The 21,757-nt window shown below is 52.0% G+C and overlaps 7 protein-coding genes across 7 annotated transcripts; 4 read left to right on the top strand and 3 right to left on the bottom strand.

The window, feature by feature from the left end:
* Positions 1–3,365: 3,365 nt before the first annotated feature.
* On the bottom strand, positions 3,366–5,349 carry CDEST_08014 (Putative ankyrin repeat-containing domain superfamily, basic-leucine zipper domain superfamily). Its single transcript, XM_062924173.1, has 2 exons — positions 5,122–5,349; positions 3,366–4,988 (listed from the first exon to the last, which is right to left on the bottom strand). The coding sequence occupies exons 1-2, from the start codon at positions 5,282–5,284 to the stop codon at positions 4,408–4,410; spliced, it is 744 nt and encodes a 247-aa protein (XP_062780224.1). The 5' UTR covers positions 5,285–5,349; the 3' UTR covers positions 3,366–4,407.
* Positions 3,463–4,200, top strand: CDEST_08015 (uncharacterized protein; the record flags this gene model as incomplete). Its single annotated transcript, XM_062924174.1, has 1 exon — positions 3,463–4,200. The coding sequence occupies one exon, from the start codon at positions 3,463–3,465 to the stop codon at positions 4,198–4,200; it is 738 nt and encodes a 245-aa protein (XP_062780225.1).
* A 3,941-nt stretch (positions 5,350–9,290) lies between the features above and the next one.
* CDEST_08013 (Putative cytochrome P450) lies at positions 9,291–10,709 on the top strand (the record flags this gene model as incomplete). Its single annotated transcript, XM_062924172.1, has 2 exons — positions 9,291–9,297; positions 9,615–10,709. The coding sequence occupies 2 exons, from the start codon at positions 9,291–9,293 to the stop codon at positions 10,253–10,255; spliced, it is 648 nt and encodes a 215-aa protein (XP_062780223.1). The 3' UTR covers positions 10,256–10,709.
* Positions 10,710–10,864: 155 nt separating this feature from the next.
* CDEST_08012 (Putative FAD-binding domain, FAD/NAD(P)-binding domain superfamily) lies at positions 10,865–13,106 on the top strand. The gene has a single exon (XM_062924171.1). It carries the CDS (start codon positions 11,456–11,458, stop codon positions 12,956–12,958), a length of 1,503 nt encoding a protein of 500 aa, XP_062780222.1. The 5' UTR covers positions 10,865–11,455; the 3' UTR covers positions 12,959–13,106.
* CDEST_08011 (Putative peptidase M43, pregnancy-associated plasma-A) lies at positions 12,091–14,492 on the bottom strand. Its single transcript, XM_062924170.1, has 3 exons — positions 13,862–14,492; positions 13,439–13,796; positions 12,091–13,379 (listed from the first exon to the last, which is right to left on the bottom strand). The coding sequence occupies exons 1-3, from the start codon at positions 14,343–14,345 to the stop codon at positions 13,295–13,297; spliced, it is 927 nt and encodes a 308-aa protein (XP_062780221.1). The 5' UTR covers positions 14,346–14,492; the 3' UTR covers positions 12,091–13,294.
* Positions 14,493–16,332: 1,840 nt separating this feature from the next.
* Positions 16,333–18,585, top strand: CDEST_08010 (Putative S-adenosyl-L-methionine-dependent methyltransferase superfamily). Its single transcript, XM_062924169.1, has 10 exons — positions 16,333–16,651; positions 16,714–16,748; positions 16,802–16,887; positions 16,951–16,973; positions 17,028–17,157; positions 17,221–17,258; positions 17,335–17,372; positions 17,450–17,587; positions 17,677–18,105; positions 18,184–18,585. Exons 1-10 carry the CDS (start codon positions 16,466–16,468, stop codon positions 18,260–18,262), a joined length of 1,182 nt encoding a protein of 393 aa, XP_062780220.1. The 5' UTR covers positions 16,333–16,465; the 3' UTR covers positions 18,263–18,585.
* A 182-nt stretch (positions 18,586–18,767) lies between these two features.
* On the bottom strand, positions 18,768–21,479 carry CDEST_08009 (Putative Sirtuin family, DHS-like NAD/FAD-binding domain superfamily). The gene is made up of 2 exons (XM_062924168.1): positions 21,038–21,479; positions 18,768–20,945 (listed from the first exon to the last, which is right to left on the bottom strand). The coding sequence occupies exons 1-2, from the start codon at positions 21,189–21,191 to the stop codon at positions 19,546–19,548; spliced, it is 1,554 nt and encodes a 517-aa protein (XP_062780219.1). The 5' UTR covers positions 21,192–21,479; the 3' UTR covers positions 18,768–19,545.
* Positions 21,480–21,757: the final 278 nt, after the last annotated feature.

Raw genomic sequence — 21,757 nt, 5'->3', positions numbered from 1 at the left:
GGGAGTACTAAAATCAAAATCAGCTAGCTCTAGATCCTCAAACACCGCCTCCTAGTTAACAACCCTAAAGGCGCTACTAGCCTGCACCTCTTTAGCTACTGCTAACTTAGAAGAGGACACAACAGAGTCCTTAGGACCACCATCCAGGACCTCCTAACCCTTCTTAAACACTATTTGCTTTGCCTTATAAATACAATCCAGCTTTGTAAGCAACTTATCTATTTCAGCCTAAGCCTGCCTTAGCGCATCTGCTCTTTAACAAAGAATTAACTCCTCTAACTCTTCCTTATGCTTAAGATAATTAGACTTATTTAAAAGACAATCTACTATTGCAAACAGATTAGCACTACAAGAACAAAAAACAGAACTAACACTTACATTCACAAATTGCATTTGCTAACGCATTGCAAGAACAACTGCAACAAACGCATTTAGAACATTTTAATTTACTAGCCAGCATCTTGCAGCAGCAACTAGCCAACCGATAGTACAAACAAGGCATAACGTTAAAACTAAGTTCCCTGATTTCAAGCGCAAGCTTCAGGCGACGTTGTGTGGAAGAAGCCTTGGCACAAGATTCGCTGAGCGACATTTTGTTAGTACGAAGGAAGAAACATTTAATACCATACCAACCTGGATGGCAGAGGACCTAACCTACTTATGTAGTTTAGGGACCAAACCTTTAGAGGGGAGACCTAATGTTACAACCCGTTAAGCACAACAGGACTAGGGGACGCCCCTATAGGGCGCCTAGTAGTTACAGATAAGTTATAAGCAAGCAGACATAGGAAACAAGGGTGACTCCTCCAGCGCAGAAGAACTATAGTGCAAGGTTACATGGAGATAAGGAAGTAAGCAACTAATTATGCGTAAGCACAATTAATCACAACGTGAGCGCTTACGCGCCCTACTTTAAGTAATTACTCTATACAACACCTAGATTACTAGTAATCAGGTGTAAGCTAAACCTTAGCAACAGACACACAGGACTTATATATAGGATAGACTTAGACAAACTTAAGAACAGACTTCTATAGCTCTTTAGCAATCAACTTTGTAATTATCCCCTTAGATACTCTTAGCACCCTTCACTAGTGACCAACGTTACAACCCCTTGTTAAGTATACAACTAATCACCGTATCCTCTAAAGACCTGATCCTTTCAGCACGACTTACAGCACTGTTCCCTAGCTTCGTTGCCTCAGCTTCTGCTAATAGACACTACCACAGAAAGCCAACCGTAACACTGCTTTTACGCATGTAGCCTATTCTAATATACTATTCTATAGCTAAAATTATAAGGATTCTAAATATAAAAACCGTTTACTTATATCTCTTTTAGTTATAAAGATATATGCAATTAGGCATATAAGTATTTTTATAAATAAGCTTCTTTATTCTTAGTTTATAGAAGGGTAAAGAAGGATGCCTTTACTACCTAGATTATTAAGAGTAGCTAATAGCATACTAGACTATAGCCTATTAGTCTATTACAACCTCTATCTAACTCCTTTATATCTAAGGATATACTAGACAGTTAGAGATCCTCTAGTTAATTAGCAGGTAATATAAGCAGCAGTTAGCAATAGGAATCTACTGTTTCTAAAGTCCTATAGTTAATACTACAAAAGTCTACTAACCTTTAGTATTAGCTTTAGCTGTTTAGTTAGCTAAGGCAGAAGTCCTAAAGCATCTATACCTAAAGGCATCTATTTTAGAAGATCTAGAAGAGATAGGATAACTAGGCCTATAGACTAGCCTTTGTAAAGCATTAAAATAAAGCATTACAGGCTTACATTAACAGCTAATAATAGGGTAGGAGAAAAAAGGTCTAGTTAGATCCTAATACTAAGTTTGCTAATATAGGAGACATATAGAAGGCCTAGATTAAAGCAGGTAAAAGGGATAATGATGCAGATAAATCTAGCAGGTTAGAATTACCTAGTAAGCTAGAAAGCTGCGTCTAGGTAGGTGGTAGGGTTAAGGAATAATCGATGGGAATAGTGGCAAGGCTGGTGTTGATGTGGTGGATGAGGTGGTTCAAATGGGGGGTGGTTGAGTTACTTCATATGAATACTGTTGCGACGTAATTTATGTTATATCCTTAGGGGAAGAAGTGCCAAACCATGTTCTAAGAGGGTAGGAATAGCGTCACAATCTATAACGGTTGATGAATATTTCAGAAGCATCGGTTGATTCAAGTTCATGCGGGTGAAGTCTCATGTGGCTGAAGTTGAACCGCGAAGAGCTGTAAGACTAGACGCCTGGTCAAAAAATATTATGGTTGGTAAGCGACTGGGGGATAATTGTTTCACGAGCCGCTACGTACAAGGATGTAAAACGATCGGGAAGAAGGATAAACAGATCACTCATATATGTTTGCCGGAGAGCTGCTTGAGACCAGCTCATGGAGTCCTTGGCGTCTCAAGTGCGCAGAACGCACGAGGTAAACAACGAATGCGTAGGTGTCATGGCTTTAACCGGCAACAAAATTTGTTTCCAAGGCTCGGGAGAACGATTGACGAGCAGGTTCATCTATAGGGTCATTGGCCGGAAACAAATATGTCTCCAATATGATTGAATTCTCGTCACCGCCGACCCTAACCTTGAAGAACGCTAGGTATAGCCTCTTTCGAATACCTTATTCAAAGATACTGAAGCTTCCGTTTCCAGTGGGTGAAGCTATTGGATACTCGTAACACGTCCACCTCAACCCGACGACGGCCTCCGCGACCCTAGCGTACCTGTCACTATATCTAGAAGGTGCTCAGGGGCCGTCGTATCTACAAGCAGAAGGTCTTTACATAATGATGGCAAAGGAAGAGGACAGAGAGAACTGTAGAAAGGGTGCGCCTGTTTATGCGGGGCCATGTTCATAATAGTGAGCTGTTAGTAAACTCAACTTTAGAGTCCGAAAACTGGTGGGGTAGCCAAAGAATTTCCAATCTGGACGGGTGCGAAATATTACGTTATTTGCGACCGCTTGTTAACTGCATCTTCCCTTTTTTTTTTTTTTTTTTTTTTTTTTTTTGGCAAGGTAGGGTACACTGCTTGTCAATTGTCCGATCAGTTAGCAATCTAATCGTCACAATACATCACAATCGCCATGAAGACTGCTGTCCTGTCTAAGGCTGACCTCATTTTGTCCTAGACCGTCGGCCTAGTGTCTCTCGTCAGGTAAGACATCCATGAGGAAATGAATACGTTGCAGTAGGCTGACTGAGATTGGGATCTAGGTGCAAAAGACCAACATGCGTAAGCCAGCCATTGTTTGGGGCATCTGCGAGCTTACGTTGGCTCTTTCATGTGTGAATGGACCACGTAAGCTCGAAAATTCGAACACACATTCCATGGACCATACACCGATACATTATAGGAGACTCGAGCATAGGAAAATTCCGCCCTGCAAAGCTTGACTACCCAAAACGAACATCTGTACCAACCCCAGACGCAACTCGAATCATGCTGCTGGAAGGCGAAAGTGAACCGTTCCTGGAAGAGACGAAAAATCATTCCCCTGGTCGGAAACATAGCATTCTGAATACCCGTTTCCTTGGCCGCAAAGATGTCTTGAAGCGCTGTTCCGCCGCTTTGCACCATCCTATTGCCACGCACGTGGTGGTTTTCCTCATCACATCACTGGTTTGGGGGGGCCTTTTTCTCGCCACACGCGCCCCTCTCTTCATTCATCATGATTATCACACAAGCCACGAAAGTGCGGAACATACGCAGACCACCAAAGAGCACGACAACATAACCACCAAGTCCCGGCTTTTGACGTGCGGTAGTTCAACCGCCGAGGCGAAGAGCCTAAACTGCCATTACGACATCCTGGCCAACCACTGGATCCCAGAGGTTTGCATGGACCATGACGCGATCGAAGAATACAAGACGGACGGATCATGGTTCGGGTTTGCGGACGAGAATCGTACAGAGCTCCTCACCATCGACACCATGTCTGAGATGGAGTTCTATTACACATCTGAGCGGGACCACATTGTGCACTGCGCCATGTTGTGGCGCAAGCAGTTCTGGGCCTTTTATGAAGAGCGGGTGGCTTTGGACACCATCATTGCGAGCGTCGAGCACACGATGCACTGTTCCCAGTTTCTGATAGACATGTCGGACAAAGGCCCCGACTACAGGAACATGCCGATCAAGACGTGGGTCGGTCATGCGGGGTGTTGGCTCAGAGATTAGACAGCCCAATGGGGTGGGGTTCCCTGTGGCGGCCTTTGGAGAGAAATGGCGTGTGTGTTTGTGTACCACCGTATTGTTTTACGCTAGTGCGATGGTTGTAGCGATGGCAGGGGTGATAAGTAACTCTGTTTACGTATGCATTTTTTGAGGGTCTGGGGCCTCCAGACAACCTTGATTAGCACCGAAGTTTTCATTATGAACGCCGATCTAGGCATTGATGTCGGCGCCGTGTGCCAGCAGAAGAAGAGCAAGGGGCTCAGAACCGCATTCGACAGCCATATGAAGCGCAACATTGCCCATCAAGTCCTTCGCATTTACGTCAATCCTCGGTGACTTGAGAAGCAGCTCGGTCGTCGTCTCGTTCTCTCCCAGGACCGCGGCGAACAGGGCGGTACGGCCTAGGTAGTCGATGGCATTGGGGTCGGCGGACTTCTCAAGCAGGAGCTGCAAAAGTTCCCCGCCTCCGCTCTCGGCTGCAAGATGAAGGGCGGTGTTCCCATTGCCATCCGGCTTTGCAATGTCCGCCCCTCGCTCCAACAGAAGGCGAACCATTGACTCATTGCCACTGCACACCGCCCGGTGAAGCGCTGTACGAGCCATGTCCGCCATCAGCGGGGGCGAGCTGTCGGTCAGGACAGGGTCGATGGCCCTATCGCCGGGAGCGGCTGCAGGCTCGTGCTCGTAGAGTATGTCGTCCAGAAGCATAGCCTCTCGTGGGGGCGTCAGCCCGTTGATAGACTGTGCGACGGCTGCCTCAAGAGCCTGAATTCGGTGTTTTTGGTTGCGTCCTGCCAAGCTCTGTGAGCCTTTTATTGCTTATTTCAACTTTCAAACTGCAACGCTTTTTGGGGAGCATGGTGGGTAATGTCCACGTATATGTAAGGATGAGGGTGCAATGGGGCTGAGCTTGGTTATGCTTACTATACGTGCGCTGCGCGGTACGATTCTGCTGCCGCTTTCTCTCTCTCTTGTTCAGGTCTTGAAGTAGTTGGCTAGCGCCATGATCGCTAGTAGCTGCTCCCGCCATGGATTTGACCGATACGTATGTTGAGTAATTTCGTGGTTTGAAGTGGCATGGGCTCATTGTCGGTCGGCCCTCTGCACGGCCATCAAAAGCTGTTAAATATTTCCCAAACTGCCTGTTAAGTAGCGGGGAAGAAAGATGCAATACGAAAAGATTCTCCGATTTACTGCGAAGCATGGGAGATCTTTCTGTTGGAGCGAAATAGGAAGGCGCTATCAAAACAATCCTTGAACATATCGCAATTCGCTTACTTGGCATGCATCAAGCTTTTGCCCCCTGTTAATCGGCACCGTTCCGTGATAGCCGCCGTGTCAGCGAATTGACTGATTCCAACGACATCAATACACTGGTCTCCGGGCTCAGGAGAAAATGAGCCTGTTGTGTCGCCAGCCACTCTCGCGGTCTGATGGCACACCCCGTTACATGCTGTTACAGAGTTCACGCGACGATTGAGTTGCGGGCGGCTGGAAATGCTCTTCTCTTGTCGTGATGACTGGGATGTCGCTCAAATTGTGGGCTGGCGAGGGAAGTTGGTCCATTTATAGAGCACACGCTGTGACTGGAGTGGCTCATTCACCTCTGTAACGGGAAACTACCTCCGCATCTCCGGAACTCGGCATCTTGATGAACTGAAATCACAGTTGGCTGGTTCACAGTTGGTCCAAGGTCATTAATCGTTCGACCCGCTTATGACCGAGGTATCAAAGATAGCTAATTGTACTAAAGCATTCGACTAATGAGTAACTCCTCTTGGGTCAGGGGGTTTGCATTTGGACTGTGCGGCCTAAAGCATGCGTTAAGACTAGAGTGGTCTTTTTTAGACATAACATTTTCTGTAATCGCTCACTTATTATCCCATCGAGTGCTACTGGACTGCAGTACTTTTACGCCCCACGAAGTGCCCACTTTTTCTCCTCACCACAACGATACATATCGATACGTCATTTACCTCTACGTTTATTCCCGTACTTTCACCACCAAAAGCTGCATTCCAGCCCATGTTATGATGGATATGGACGATTCTGACACCTCGACGACCTCCGTACGGGACTGTATTACCGTCGCCGTACTCCCCGAAGACTTGGCCGCCGTCTGCACCGATAATTGTACGCCGGAGCGGTGCGACGACGCCACCTTCCGGCCCCACGAAGAGCCCGGCGTTGACCACGGGGCTCCGGGCTCTTTTGTCCCGTTTGACGTCCCGGAGCGGGCAGCACGGATCGGACCTCTGCCGGCCCAGCCACTCGATCTCTTCCTCCGATACGTCCCGTATGAGGTCGTTGACCGGTGGGCGGAGTGGACTAACGCGGCGGCGGCCTCGACGCAACGTGGACCTATCCGGCAATGGTCCCGGAGCCGAAGATGGAGGCCTACTTTAGCCCACGAAATCTATCTCTTTTTAGGGATTTTGATTTGTATGGGACTTCATACTGAATCGCAAATCTTTCGATACTGGTCGTCTTCTCAGGATCAAGAAGATCCCATCTATTTATTCACCCGATTCATAGCCCGGGACCGCTTCCAGTTACTCCTCCGCCGGCTCCGGATCTTTAACCTGGCTGACTTCCCCGATACGACGCCGCCGAGCCAACAGTTCCGCCAGGTCCGTCGCCGCGAAGACCGGATGCCGAAGATCTATCGGCAGGTCAACGAGTGGTCCGCCCACATACAAGAGACCGGAGACTCCTTCTACACGCCGGGCAGCGGGCTGACCGTTGACGAGGCTATGGTCCGATTCACGGGCCGATCTACGGAGACAACTACGGTGCCGAGTAAGCCGACTCCGGTTGGCTTTAAGGTATGGGTATTGGCCTAAAAGGGGTATTGCCTCCGGTGGCTCTGGCACGTACACGGGCACGGGCCGTTCGGCTTAGTCCCACAAGCCCGGCCGGCGCCGGGCGATACGGAGGCCAAAAAGACGGCGCTTACGCCGACCCAGCGGGTCGTTACGACCCTCGTCGCCCTCCTGCCGGCCGCCGGATATCACGTGTTTTTGGATAACTTATTCGCCTCCGTGAGGCTATTTTAGGCTCTGTGGCGGCAGAATATCGGCGCTACCGGCACGTGCCGGAAGGATAGCGGGACCGACGAGATCTTAGTCGACGAGAAGGCGGACGACGGCAAGGGAGTACCCTGGGGCTAAGTCCACTGTATCCCTACAAAAGACGGCCAGGTATGTTACCCAGAGCTTTATTCCTATATATTTTATACCTAGACGATGCTAACGTATTATTTAACAGATCAACCAGTTCACATGGAAGGACAACGCACTCGTACTGTTCCTCACGACCATCTTGCGGGAGACCTCCGAAGTTCTCCGTTTCCGCCGCCGGCCGACCGGAGATTCGGCCGCAAAAAAGGAGGCACGCCAGGTATTCAGCCCGGAGGCCCGGAAGAATCTGCCCATCCCATCAGCCATTAACAAATATAACCACAACATAAACGAAGTCGATTCGAGTAACCAAATGCGCTCATATCACCAATACTCTCAACCAATAAGAAGGGGGGGTTAGCAGGCCCTAGCCTAGAACTTTCTGCTCGAAGTAATAGTCGTGAATACCTTCTTTCTACAGTTATAGGGAGATCCCAGCTAGCCCAAGGTTAAGAGCCAATATCAATAGCGTAGGACCCTTTCAGCCCAGCTTATTCAACAGTTTAGGCCATCGTCAGAAGCTCATACTCGCTCCAGGCCCAAGAGGGCTACAGATACAAGGAACGATAATATCCCTCCGGTACACCACGTACGAGTACGTCGGAAGACCTCCTCACCTTGCGTTGCGTGTAACTATCCGCGGCCAGAGTCGAGAGTCGCGCTGGGGGAGGTTACGACTAATAAGCGTCGTCGTAAGATGTCACGGTCGGGCTGCCAGCAATGTGGTGTCGCTCTATATAACAACTCCAAGTGCTGGCACCTCTACCATAACCAAAATATATAGTAAACTGATGTACCAGTTCTAAAACGGTCGTTATTGGCAGACTTGCCGAGCTCATTTACCCCTGAGTGGCTGCTACCCCTCACGTCGTGGGGCCCTCAAAGTACTGCAGTCCAGTAGCACTCGATGGGATAACAAATTCCATCATCCACGTCCTGTCCACCGTGCTGGTTCACTCCAAACTGACTGTACTCCACTGGCCGGGAGTCCGTCGTGTCCCGAGAATCATCTCTTGCCTCGTTTTGTGTGTCTAGATCGTCCTGTCGGAGGGTGTGATACTCAGGCGGAGGACTGCCAAGCAACGGCGCCGCCTCGGGATCCACGAGCGAGTACGTAGGCAGCGGCTCGAAGGACCAAAGTGACGAGAGCGATGATCGTGCTGAGGCGACATGGCGGAGCTCGTGGTATCTTTGTCTAACCTCCCATGAGTGCACGAGCATGCCGATGAGGATTTGCATGACCACGAGAAACATAACCATCGCACAAGCCACCACGAAGGGTACCAGGAAGTCGTTCACGACTAGTTCTGGGTTTTCGCTCGCGTTGTGGCGATGCTGTGGTGGGATTGGGATGTATACGGTGTCCGTCGTTGTTGCTTTTGTTTCTAAGCGCCTGTGAGGTTGTGGGTTGAGGCTGAAAAGCGCAGAAGACCTTTACGTGGTAGCACTTACTCTTAGTGAAATTCGAACGATGGGACGAGCAGGGGTTGACGATAAGTTACTGTGTAGGAGGGCGGATGTTGTTGTCGACCTTTCTCGTCCTTCGCCGTCGCTTTTGTAGCTATTGTACGTGGTCGTTGTCTGCCGTTGTAGTTACTATTCGCTGTCGTCGTCTGTCGTCTTCGTCGTAGTATTTGTTCTTTTCTGTCCTTGTTGGTTGATTGTGTGTAAGGCTTTCGCCCATCACGTGCAGTTAGGTTTGTTAAATAACAGCAGACGTTTGTAAATCACCTAGTAAAAGATTAGTTTAAATACATGTGTGTGTAAGGTTCTAGAGATGTGTGGTAGGTAGTTGGGGCGCAGTAAAATAGTTTTGCCAACGCAAAAGGCTTCTATAGACCTGTCTGGTTTGTATTTATTAAGTCCCTATAATATAGAATTTTGTTGCTTTCTGCTAGTTTCAGACAACTTTGGATGGTCGGTTTATAAGCAGGTGAACCTCTGTGGCAACCTGCGTAACTACCTGATTAGGTTGCTAGTTACTAGACACATAGTATGTTTTCTAGCTACCTTTAAGAGACTTTAAAACTCCTCAGCTAAAAGGGTAATATATGTCATCTTTAGATGTTACTCATCTTTGCTTGCACTTGAGATTCCGCATATAAGTGGGGACATCACAGGAGATTCTACTTTAAGATTCTTAATTTAATTGGCATGTCGCATACTAAATACAAACTTAGGTATAGAAGAATTAATTATACTTTTAAGGCATTAGCTATTTATTCTCTTAATTATTAGTAGAGATTTGCTACGCCTATGCAAAAGTGAGTCCAGATGTTCTTTCTCGTGTCGTCACAGAAATTACAGATACTTTTGGGCCCGATCCTTCGCAGGTGCAGAACAGAATCCACGAAGATCCACAACTCCTCAACAGGACACCTTACATTGTGGCTTTCATCAAGGAAGTGCTCCGCATATATCCACCAGCGGGAGCCCTACGACAGGGCCGTTCAGACGTGCAGGTTGTGGACGAAGACGGCCGTGTGTATCCCACCGAGGGATGTAACGTCTGGACGCTGCCTTTGGCTATCCACCACAGCCCCAAATACTGGAAAGATCCCGAGGCCTGCATTCCAGATCGCTGGCTTGTTGGACCCGAAGACCCTCTGTATCCGCCCAAAGGTGCCTGGCGGCCCTTTGAATGGGGCCCCCGAAACTGTATTGGACAGACATTGGCTATGATCGAATTGAGAATCGCGCTAGCCATGACGGTGAGGGAGTTCAGCTTAACGCCTGCGTACGACGAGTGGGATGAGCTTCACCCTAAGACTGGCATCAACAGGGTCAACGGAAACAGGGCGTATCAAGCTATCAAAGGTGGAGGCGGTGCCCATCCAGCGGACGGATTCCCTGTGAAGCTCGCTCTACGAGCGCATTGAGTTAAATGCGAGCAAGCGAATGACCGGCCACCCTGCTCCGAGAGCCTGAGACAAACGGTCATCCACCGTCTCATCGACGTCAGTTTAGATAATCAAAGGGGCGTCACAAAAGCAAAACATGGGAAAAGACTGCAGTCTTGTCGGATTCCTAGACCTTTTGTAATGATTTGTTTTAGGAGATGCTGTGGTGTTATTTCGATCTAAACGTAAGCATCATGTGTGACGCAGACGGCAAGGCCAGTCATCGTCTTCATTATTTCGGAAAAGATTGTTTGACGGTAAACCGAGTGACACATGAACTGAATAAGTCTGAGGTTGAAAATCGAGAGACTTCAGGTTCAGGATTGCGGTGTCGAGAAACCCGACGCTGAGTGGCCTTTGAAGTGGGAACGAGCCAGTCCTCGGACAGAATCAGAGGCCTTCGGGCTGCGGGTTTCGGCTCAACCTCCGGAGCGGTGTCTGAACCATCATGCAAAGGAGTAAACCCACGATGCCAGGATAATATTCCACCTAATGTACTTCGGACAAAACCCGGCCCCGCGGGGTTAACCCACCCGATAACCATACTTGATGACATCAAGGCGCGGGTGGTAGCTGCGTGCGCATAACCTCACATGCAGAGAAGGACTAATCATCGCAATTTGAATCATTTGGCTTCTATGATAGCTTTTCTGGTTTCTCCAAAGTCGAGTGACTAAGAAATAAGCTGCGAAAACCAGAAAGCATCACCGACTCACCATGCTAACTTTGTCGTCCGGAAACTCAAAGGCAACACTCACACTGACATCCGGCGGATCGTTTTGAGCTGGCAGGGATCGGCCGGTGGCAAGATTGGCGGCCAATATGGAGTCCTCGATAAACTGCGCAGTGGGTCGTCGAGTGGTGTTGAAACTACCTACTCATTGTAGACTTGAACCAGCCCTCAACCTGCCAGGGAAGCGCTGCATTCGGAGCCCTCATGCTTGCCGACGACCTCCTTTCCAAAGTTGGACATCAAGCACCGCGGATTGAACGTCCTCGACGTCTACTGCCGATCAGACTTGGCATAGCGAAAGGAATTGGATTCCAGCCAGCTGCTATAAAGACCTTTATGGCCCCTCATTCCAACATCTCACCATATCCGCATCATCATCACCATCTCCTTCTCACAAGCTTGCGTTCCCCTTCTGACTACCATCATTCAACACTACCCGCGACAACATGACCACCCAAGAGACAAAACGACAAGTCATCATCGTTGGCGGTGGCATCACAGGCCTCACCTTGGCCCTGATGCTGCAAAACCTAGGCGTCGACTATGTGCTTCTCGAGGCGTACGGCACGGTAACGCCCAATGTCGGAGCGAGCATCGGTCTCTTCCCCAACGGGTTGCGGGTGCTCGATCAGCTGGGCTGCTACGAAGACATTCTGAGTAAGGCACAACCTGTTGAGGAGATGATCACCCGAGACAGTATCTCTGGAAAGCGTATCATGACTCGCAAGACGAGAGGTCTCATCACCCATCGTCACGGGTACCCAAGCATGTTCATGGAGCGCTATGAGCTTATCTGCGTGTTACATCAGCACTTGAAGGAGAAGGATAGAGTTCTCGTCAACAAGAAAGTGAAGCGGGTGGAGAGCTTGGAGGATGGCGCCCTGGTGTACACCACGGACGGCTCAGTGTTTGAAGGCCAGGTTGTCGTGGGCGCAGACGGTGTGCGCAGCACTATCCGGCAGGAGATGTGGAGGAACGCGGACGACAACAAAGACTCTGCCGCGATCCCTTTGGTCGACAGAGGCAACATCCCCTGCGAACACGCCTGCATCTTTGGCACGGCGAAACCGACGCCGGGCGTGGCAGCCGGCGAGGTCGTCGGCGCGAGCGGCGACGGTACCGTAGCCGGCTGCATGGGCGGACCCGGCGGAGAAGTGTTCGTGTTCTGGTTCTGGACGCTGCCCGAGTCTCGGCGGTCATGCCCGATCGACGACATCCCGCGCTTCGATGACGAAGACAAGAGGCGCGAGTTCAAGCGCGGCGCCGACGCCCTTGTGGCCGACAACGGCCTGCGATTCTGCCAAGTTGTGGACAACCTGGAGTACAGCGGCGTCACTGCCCTTCCGCACTTTGTGATGCGGCGGTGGCACTACGGACGGATCGTCATCATCGGCGACGCCGCCCACAAGTTCAACCCCCTCGTCGGCCAGGGAGGCAACAGCTGCATCGAGTCGTGCGCTTCGCTCGCCAACGCCTTACGGGAACAAAACCTCGCCGGCCGTGCGTCTTGGGAGCTGCCCAGGCTCACCGAGGCTTTCGTCGCCGTCGAGAGCCAGCGCGTCGAGCGCCTCGCCGACATGGTTGAGAAGTGCCAGGAGGCCATGCGCGCCTCCGCCTGGAACACATGGAAGGGCCGCCTGATACACAAGTACATCGCGCCTCTTATGCCGATAGCCACGTGGCTCAACTTCTACAGCAAACAAATCGCCGGTGGCCTGAGTTTGAACGGCGTCAGCCCCCCGTCATCAGACCACGCGTGGCCATACAGCGACGAAAAGAACGTGGAGGACAAAGCATCCGCGCTGAGAAGAACCAGCATTGCTGCTACTTTGCCCGTCGCTGCTATCACTGCCTTGTTGCTGGCAAGAGTGCTCCAACAGCAGAGCTTGCTTGGGGGTTCAGCGCTCTTCTCTCGAATGATGGGAACGGTTGCGGGTTACTGGCAATAAGTCACTCCGCATCCGTGGTATAGCGAAGCTCTAATAGCCATTGTCCAAGAGGTTCTCTAGATTTCAGCCGTGAGAATTTATGGCCGGGATCTTATGACTGATAGCTATCCCACTTCTTCCAACCCGACCACCAACCTGTACATGTGTAAGAGATTCAGGTTTAGAGAAAAGAGGACGTATCATAAACAGGTTTGCTGGAAACAGAGCACAGGTTGAAATCCAAGCTGAGGTGGTACAGATAAGGACTTGAAGTGGAACCATTTCCCAAATACCAAACCTGACGTCTTTCCACCTGTGTATGGAAGGTGACGTCGGGTCTGATTGTGGCCACGCCAATTAAGAGATGACCTTTGCTGAAAGTCGCAGTGTTTCCCACATGCTATGCATGCGCAGTTTCTGACCCTCGGTGAACTCGTTGTAGCTGGAATCTTTGATTTAGCACTCATCAAAACCTCGAAAACAGTCTTTCCGTGAGCTTACCAAGAGTCATAAGAGTAGTCCATGTAATTATGAATAGGGTCTAAGCCAGGGACATCGGGACAGGAGTCCTTGCCTATAGGACATCCTGTCGTATCAACCTGAGCGGCAGGTGTATCGTCGACAAGGTCGCCGCTACCCTCACAAGTGTAGCCTTGAAAGACGTGCAGGAGACCGAACCAGTGTCCCACCTCATGGATCACGGTGTACCCAAGGCCGACCCGCTCGAATGGACCGTCGGGAAGACTGTCGGCGTTGATCCCACAGCCATCCTCGCGGAAGTTGACATCATCAAAAGTGCGAGTCACGTTGTCCCGTGGCAGTGTGCACGATCCCCAGAAGTCCTCAAGCATGTCGGTATCTAGTAAAGCCCAGGGGCAGTCAGAGCCCGCTTACGCCCTCGGGGTCTCACGGGGTTCTACTCACAAAAGTAGAGGTTAATTGCATCGTAGCCTCCTTTTCGGGTCCTGGTCAGAAAGTCTTTCTTCGCGGCAACCTGCTGGGTGGTGAGTGGCCAGCTCCCAGTGGCGAGAAAGTCGTCGACTGTCCGGGAGGCAACCGTCTCATCCCGTTGAATGTTGATATCGTAGTTTGCGTATACGTCGCGGAGTAGCGCAAACTGCTTGTCGAGTGCCTGGTCCGAGATGTAGTCGCGCTTGGCCTCCGAGCTGACCGTGTGGAAATGCACCTTGACGTCGATCGTGGAAAGGCTGTTGCTTGAGCTATTGCTGCTGCTGCGGGCACCCAACTTCATGGCGGATTCCAGGGGCTTGAGATCAGAGACTGTCTTCACGAAACTCTTCGACACTTGTGTCGTACCGCACCGATCTGGTGTCTGATTCCGCTCAGGAATCGAACGCGGCACTCCGGCTGCAGCCAGCGTGGCAAAGACAACGGATTTTAAGAGCATTGTAAGTTGAACGGGAATGTTGGAACGATAGAGACGGAAGGCTTGACTACCGCCTGTACGGGCATACACTTAGAGGCATCCTGCGTTCTTATCATTAACAATGACTCGACGTCTTGGCACCGTTTGTAAACACTGCATCGTGTGATTTCCCCTCGGCGTAGAGTACCCATAAATCAGACATGGATTAGCTCGCACTGCCGTTCTTGTTGATGAGAAAGGCGTCCGTATACCCCTTTCTTATTGTCACCTTCCTGTAATGATACTAGTGTAGCTGAACAGACTCCAGTCATAAGGCGCAGTTACCCGACATACGAGAGCACGCTCAGGCTAATACGAGATAGGCGGGGAAAACGGTATTGGCTCTCTAAAATTAGTGTTAGGATGGGTTCCAATGGATTGGCATCCCACCGGCTTGTCGAGTACTCAACGTCACGAGGCAACTTCTCCTAACTCGGAGCTTTGCCGAGGTACCAAACATGACAGGCCTACTAGGTCCTTTATCGAATTATTCTTAGTTTACTAAGAATAAGAATCCAGGACCTTAATCTACACTCGAAACAGCGTCGTTGGCTATACATGCTATTGATCTTAGTCTTGAAAGACTGAGAGCGTTGGCAGATTGTTAGGATTTCATCGGACGCTAGCCCGGCGTTCGACCCAACCTATAGACCAATTCTTCCTGAGGAACACATCGTTGTGAAACGAAGTTGAGAACGCTGCACTTGTTCTTCTTATGCACGAATCCATTGTGTATAACATTATACACGGCTTCACTTCTCTTAAACCGGCGGCTGAAATGCGAGACGTACTTAAGCGAAGTAAGACTCCGTCCCATCGTTGGGCTATCACACCGCTGGCACTCTCAAGCCCGGAGACTAAGTTCTTGGATTCGACAACAGATAACAAGGCGTCTCCGACAAAGGCAAGGCATGGACACAGAAAAGAAGCCAAAGTCTACCAAGGACATATTGGAGAACCACAAGAGAAGCCCCAGCGAGTCTGGACACGGCGACAATTCAAGAACGGAAGGCAGTTCAGACGACAGGCTCGGCTTTGATATCGAGTAGGGAGTGCTAGGGGAAGAAACTGCCGCCGACAGCCAAAGTGCTGCTGACAGTGGAAATAGCAGTAGTCGTCGCACGACGTGGACTTTTGTGACGGGGTAGGAGGGAGGTGGCGGATACGGAGATGGAGATGCTTGATATATAAGTCTCGGAGCTAGAGGTAGCAACCAGTAACAGTTGATTTTTTGTTACCTGTAAAAGGCTGCAACTCCAAAACTGATATTTGGTACAAGAAGCCAGCATTGACGATGGTGAAGTAGGTTCACCTTGAAAATCACTGGTTACCGAGCAAACATTTGCGATGGATAATCGTATGACGCGAGGAAAGCAGATGGAATGTAATGAAGGGGAGTGGCTAGGTAGTCGTATAGCTAGACGAGGGAGTAACGTCGTTGTGAAGTCGTGTCGGTTTAGATATGCCATCGGCTGCGATATGTCATCTCAACATGACAGTATTTGGTGAAGCCATCAACTACTTACTTTCATGTCATGCTCTTGGCTTGATTGAGGACTGATTGAGAACTACCTGACTTGGACGGGATGCGCAAGGAGTCTAGGGGAGCAAAGACGAGCGTCTAAGCGAATGTTGGCAGAAGTGCTAGTACCAACTGCATTGCTGAGCCTCTTGGGCGAAGATTTGGACACGAATCGGATGATGCCCAGTGACGGGCTCCTGCACCTTGCTGCCATGCAGGCCTCGGAGCGGGCAACCGGGCAGATGTAATTGGCTCCGTGGAGATTGCAGGGCCATCGAACAGCAGCCGCCAGTAACCCGACGTTCTCATATCGCTGTTGGAGTCCTGCACCTACTTGTTCGAGCACCAACGGTGGAGCAATCATCGGCCTGCCCCCTGTCTACAAATGACCGGGGAGGGTGGCAACGGTTCCTCCTTGGCTTGGGCACAAAACCCCTCGCCATCCATTGCAACATCTAACTGTCCAACTCCTTTGACTGCTTCTTTCGTGCGTTTCTCGGAATCAACTGCTACTATCATAGAGAAGAGAGAAAGCAATCTGCGTTGATCCACCAGACGAGCCCAGAGTATTACTACAAGAATGGCCGATTCGCCCGTCGCTACCCAGCCCGTTCCGGCTGGCCCCGCAGCTGCCGACACTCCGCCGGCAAACGTCGCCGCCGCCGCCGCCGCCGCACCCATTGTTTCAAACTCACCTGATGTGCCGGCACCTGTCCCGGTGCCGTCTGTCGAGCCGACACCCATAGAGACTGATGACGAAGGCAGCGTTGGTCACCCTTCGACCTTGTACCCGTAGGAGTTCTTGTCCCTGACATAGATGCCCGCTAGGCAACGGACGACGGTTCCACGATCGAAGAGCGAATGTAGGACACCCAGACGCCCTAGCGAGCTTTCACTGATATGCTGATACGCCCAGCTCAAACTATACTGCTTCACTGACGTCCAGCGTTGTCGACTATCCAGTCGAATACGGACGCCGGTATCACGCTTTTCGGCCGGGCTGTGAGTAAAACACGCTTCTGGTGAATGCGCTTCGCAACCGTGAATCTGACGAGCATTGTGTAGCCTACAAGTTCCCCAACGATGAGGTGCGTCTACTCCACTCAGCCTAGAAATACCGGGCATGGTTCTCATTCCTACAGTTTGAAATGGACAGGCTCGATCTGGCTCATGCCATGATGGTCAAGGCCGTCGGCAACAGACTTTACCGCGCACCCCTCGAGATGGAGAAAGTACACAGCATCCTGGACATTGGGACAGGAACCGGGATTTGTACGCGCTGGGTTCTCACTTCGCCATCTTTGACACTTGTGCTGATAAGACTTGTGTGATAAGGGGCCGTGGAAATGGGCGACATCTACGAGAACACGGAGGTAAGAACACAACCCATTCCCACTCACTGCACTTCCTGAGATGGCTCATAAGTGTTAACGAGCGTCGTGGTTCTAGATCACTGGCATCGATTTGAGCGCCATCCAGCCAGAATGGTAAGTCCCCCCCTTCACTGCTGCTGAGGTTTCTCTGTAGCTAGACGGACGTGGTGATTTCTGATTCACCCTCACAGGGTTCCCACAAACGTCAGATTCGAAATAGATGATGTCGAGAGCCCCTGGGTCGACGGTAAAAAGTACGACTTCATCATGTGCAGATACATGGTCGCCTCGATTAAGGACTGGCCCGGCCTTATCAAGAACATCTACAAGTGAGCCTCCATATCCCAGACTCCCAATGGAATCCCACACCCTAGGAAAACAACACTGACCAGACGCCCGGGGGGCGGATGGGGAAAAGTCACTTGAACCCCGGAGGCTGGGTCGAGTTTCAGGACGTCACCACAAAGTTCTACTCTGACGACGGGACCTTTACGGACGAGCACGCCACGGCCAAGTGGATGGCCAGTTTCTCGGAGGCATGCTCGGCGATGGGCCGCGACACGGACGTGGCGCCGCGGCTCGGGGCCATGATCGTGGATGCCGGGTTCGAGAACACCTACTCGCAGCGCATCAAGGCGCCACTCGGGCCGTGGGCCAAGGAGAGGCACCATCAGGATGTGGGCATGATGAACCTGATGCTGACCATGGACGGCCTTGAGGCCCTGTCTCTGAAGCTGTTCTCCGAGCTCCTCGGACGGACCCAGGCCGAGATCTTGGTGGAGCTTGCCATGGTTCGCAAGGAGCTGAAGAGCGGCAGCAGCGGCGTGTTCCACGCCATGTTCGACATGTGAGTATTCTTTTTTGCACTGGCCTCCTGAGCCGTGGATCCGTTTGACTTGCGACTGACTGGTGGCGAACGACGCAGCTACGTTGTATATGGACAAAAACCCCTCACGGCCGAGTCTGGGTCCGAGTCCGAGTCCGAGTCTGAGTCTGAGGGATGAGCTTTGTATTCACGCACAGGGATTTAGCCGGTATAAGGCAGCGGACGTTTCATGGATACCAATTTATCCTGTGGGTGGTGGACAGCGAGGGTCGATCGATGGTTGGAAAATAGTCGGAGCCTGCTTCTGATTGACGCCTTTGAACGGTGTGCCCCTGCACGGCGTATTTTGGTCTGGTATTAGTGAATTGAGAAGCGAAGAAGATCACGACGGCATGACCGTAGTGAGTGATTGCAACAGGCATATATATGCTTTCGTCTACGGTGGTCTTGCTTGAGGAGCTGGTTGACCGCAAAGCGCAGCAAGGCGATCTCCGATCGGCGCAGCTCGAGGAGTCGAGGTATTCTGTAGCCGATGGTTGACCAAAGAGCGTCTAAGCTGTCCCGCGATCACGAGGTAGCATGGCGACTTTCTGCTGGCTCGGTGGCATTGCCAAAATTTCAAAGCATAAGTCATCTTGGACACGATACCAAGGAGCTTGTGCAGAGGCAGACGACCTAAACTTTTCCCAACTGCATCATGGTCAATCTCGAAGGAAATACCACTCATGGTCGCCTTGCGGGACGACCTTGACGGTTGGACCTTGTGATTCGTGTTGACGCTCTGCAAATGCTCGTACTACACATACAAAGCGGACGCCCCCGGTCTTCTCCCCCCTGGCTGGGTGATGTCTCCGCGTGGTCTACCGGATCCCCTCTTCCCACGCCGCAGCATCATATCACGACTTTCACTGACATAACTCCTCCACATACGCAAGTAATTAGACATACCCCACCGAACGTTTTAGAGGAATCTGTTGGTTATGCTTGGTTGTATTGAGCGCGGGCAATTGGCCAAACAGGTGGTCACCCACTGGGGATCCAAGAGTTACCTGGCACTCTACCAACATAATGAACCGGTAAACCCCCCGAAAGAGATACCACTGAACTACATGGTATCACTCCAAATTACGTGACACAAAGTCATAAAGTCCCAGGGCGAGGGGTAAGGGAACGGTTGCCGGTCCATTGGTCTCGACTGTCGCCCCTGCCGCAGGGCGGCTCATCATGAAATGGGGTTCGAAGAACGGATGGAGTGACTTCCGAAGAGGTGCGCCCGAACGCATGCTGAACTTGAATCACGGTAAATGCAGTCATTGGTATATACGATGTGGTGTAGCCAATGCAGTGTGGGTATAGGTGAAGGAAAGAAGGAAGACTAGCAACCGTCATTGTTGCTCAGTCGTGATATCCAGATCGCTTAAGGTTAAGGTGGAAGGAATGCTGTAAGCAGACGATGCATCATCATAACTTTGTGCTTCCTGGCGGTGAATCCTCCTCCTTCTTCTCTGATGACGTCTCGGTTCGGGTCGTCGTCGAGGGGGCTGTGCTGGATTCGGGTTCAGGGCCGGAGCCCTCTTCCTTCGAGGGAGGGACGTAGCCCTCGGCGTCGACATCCGTGCCCGGAGCGGGCGTCTGCTCATACCGCGACACGCCGGTGAGGGGGTCCTGAGTCTTGGGGTCCTCGTCCTTGATCTCGGCGACGGGCGCCTGGGAGTCGAAGACGATGGCGACCTCGTCGAGCGGGGTGGCCATGCCCTGGACGGCGAGCTGGATCTTCTTCTTGGCCTCGACGCGGAAGTCCAGGGCGTCCTTGGGGGCGCCCTCGGAGCCATTGACGGTCCTTCCCTCGCGGCCCCGGTCGTCCTTGATGTCGGTGCCGATCTCGGCCTCGCCCTGGAGAGCCTTGGACATCCGCGAGACGACACCTTTGGGAATGCTGCTGTGCGCATCCTCGGTGTCGCTTCCGCCGTCTGGCCTCAACGAGAATCCCACTTCCTCCGATTCTTCCGCGGGCCTCTCGGCGGGTTCTCCATCGTCATCGTCCAGCCTCAGGGCCGTATCGACGCCCTCGGTGACCCTACGGATCTCCTCCTCGAGATCGTCCTCGCCCTCGTCCGCGGCGGACGCCAGCTGCCTCTCGGCCTCCTTCTCGCCAACAATGCCGCGCCAGAGTTCCTCGAGCTCGTCGGCCCAGCCGAGAAGAGCGGCGAGCTTGCGTACGCCGGCATCGCACGCACCCAGCTCCACGACGTCGTCGGCTCTCCGGCCCATCTGTCCCACGCGCTCCCTGTTCAGCAGCAAGCGGGGGACCCCGGACCGCGAAGCCTCCGCCAGACCGGCGAAGGGGTAGACCGAGAGACTGGTGCCGAGAACCATGATCAGATCGGCCATGGCGGGCAGGTGGGTGTTGTCCCGGAAGGCCTCGGGCAGGGCCTCGCCGAAGAAGACAATGTCGGGCTTCACGAGGCCGTCGCAGGTGGCGCACTTGGGCACGACCTCGTCCTGGACGTGCTGCTGCATGCGTTCGGCAGGGAAGGGGGTGGCGCACTCGATGCAGCGCTGGGTGGCGAAGCTGCCGTGGGCCTCTATGATCTTGTCGTCGGGGACGCCGGCGCGGCGCTCGAGGCAGTCGATGTTCTGGGTGAAGTTCATCTGCAGCAGGCCCTTCTTGGCAAGCAGGGCGATGAAGACGTGGGAGACGGTAGGGTAGAATTTGCCCGGGTAGAGCTCCTTGGCGAGGTAGTAGAAGGGCTCGGGGTGCTTGCGGAAGTACGATATGTCGAAGACGGCCTCGGCGTAGGGGAGGTTCAGGCGAGCAAGGTTGGCGTAGAGACCGGTGCCAGGAGATCTGAAGTCAGGGACTAGATGTTGTCAGAGGTGGTCCATCTTGCGGGGGGAGAAAGGGAGGCAGGCAGGGAGGGAGGGATGGTGGTGGAAGTGTGTGCGAACGTACTGCCTGCAGCGGTGGAGATGCCGGCCCCCGTCATGACGGCGATCTTCTTGACTTGGCCGGACTTGATGTAGTCGGCGATGGCGTCGAGGGTGCGCGCCTGCAGCGTCTTGGGCTGGACGCTGTCGTCCAGCATGGTGGACTCTTCGTTGCCCATCTTGTTCCGCGGGCGGTTCGAGTTGGGCCGGCCCTTGGCGTGTTTGTCGCGGCGTCGGCGTCCTATGATGGGCAAAAGGGGCGGGGATGGCGTGAGGGGGTGGGAAAAGCTGTCGCGCGTTGTTGCTTGTAGAGCCGAGGGAGAGGGAGATAAAGAGCAGACGAAAAGAGGGAGTTTCGAAACAGATGCTGTATGTATGAAGTGCGCCTATGGCTGACGATGCATACAAGTGGGTTGTTGGATTGTTGGAGTTGGAAGAGGTAGCTGTCCGTCGTCCGTCTGCATTCATCTACTCCAATAAAAAAAATACAAGAAGGAATAAAACGAAAGAAAAAAAGATATTTGGTCCGTCTCCGTGTTACATCATGCTGCGACCCCTCCCCCCTCCACTCTCCCCCGCCATCCATTAGCCGCCCGCCCCAAGCTCTTATCGCCACCTTATCTGTCCCGAGCGCTGGAGTTGGGCATTGCAGTGGCGGGCCGACACCGGGAATAAGAATAAGGTGCTGTTCGTGCGAAGTGCCTTGGGGTCAGCACCCTCTTGATTGGGCGACTCGTCCCTTGTG

Source organism: Colletotrichum destructivum, chromosome 5, assembly GCF_034447905.1.
Source record: "Colletotrichum destructivum chromosome 5, complete sequence".
NCBI classification, from domain to species: Eukaryota; Fungi; Ascomycota; class Sordariomycetes; order Glomerellales; family Glomerellaceae; genus Colletotrichum; species Colletotrichum destructivum.
Note: the sequence above shows the minus strand (reverse complement) of the source record. Positions and strands in the feature narration are given on the sequence as shown.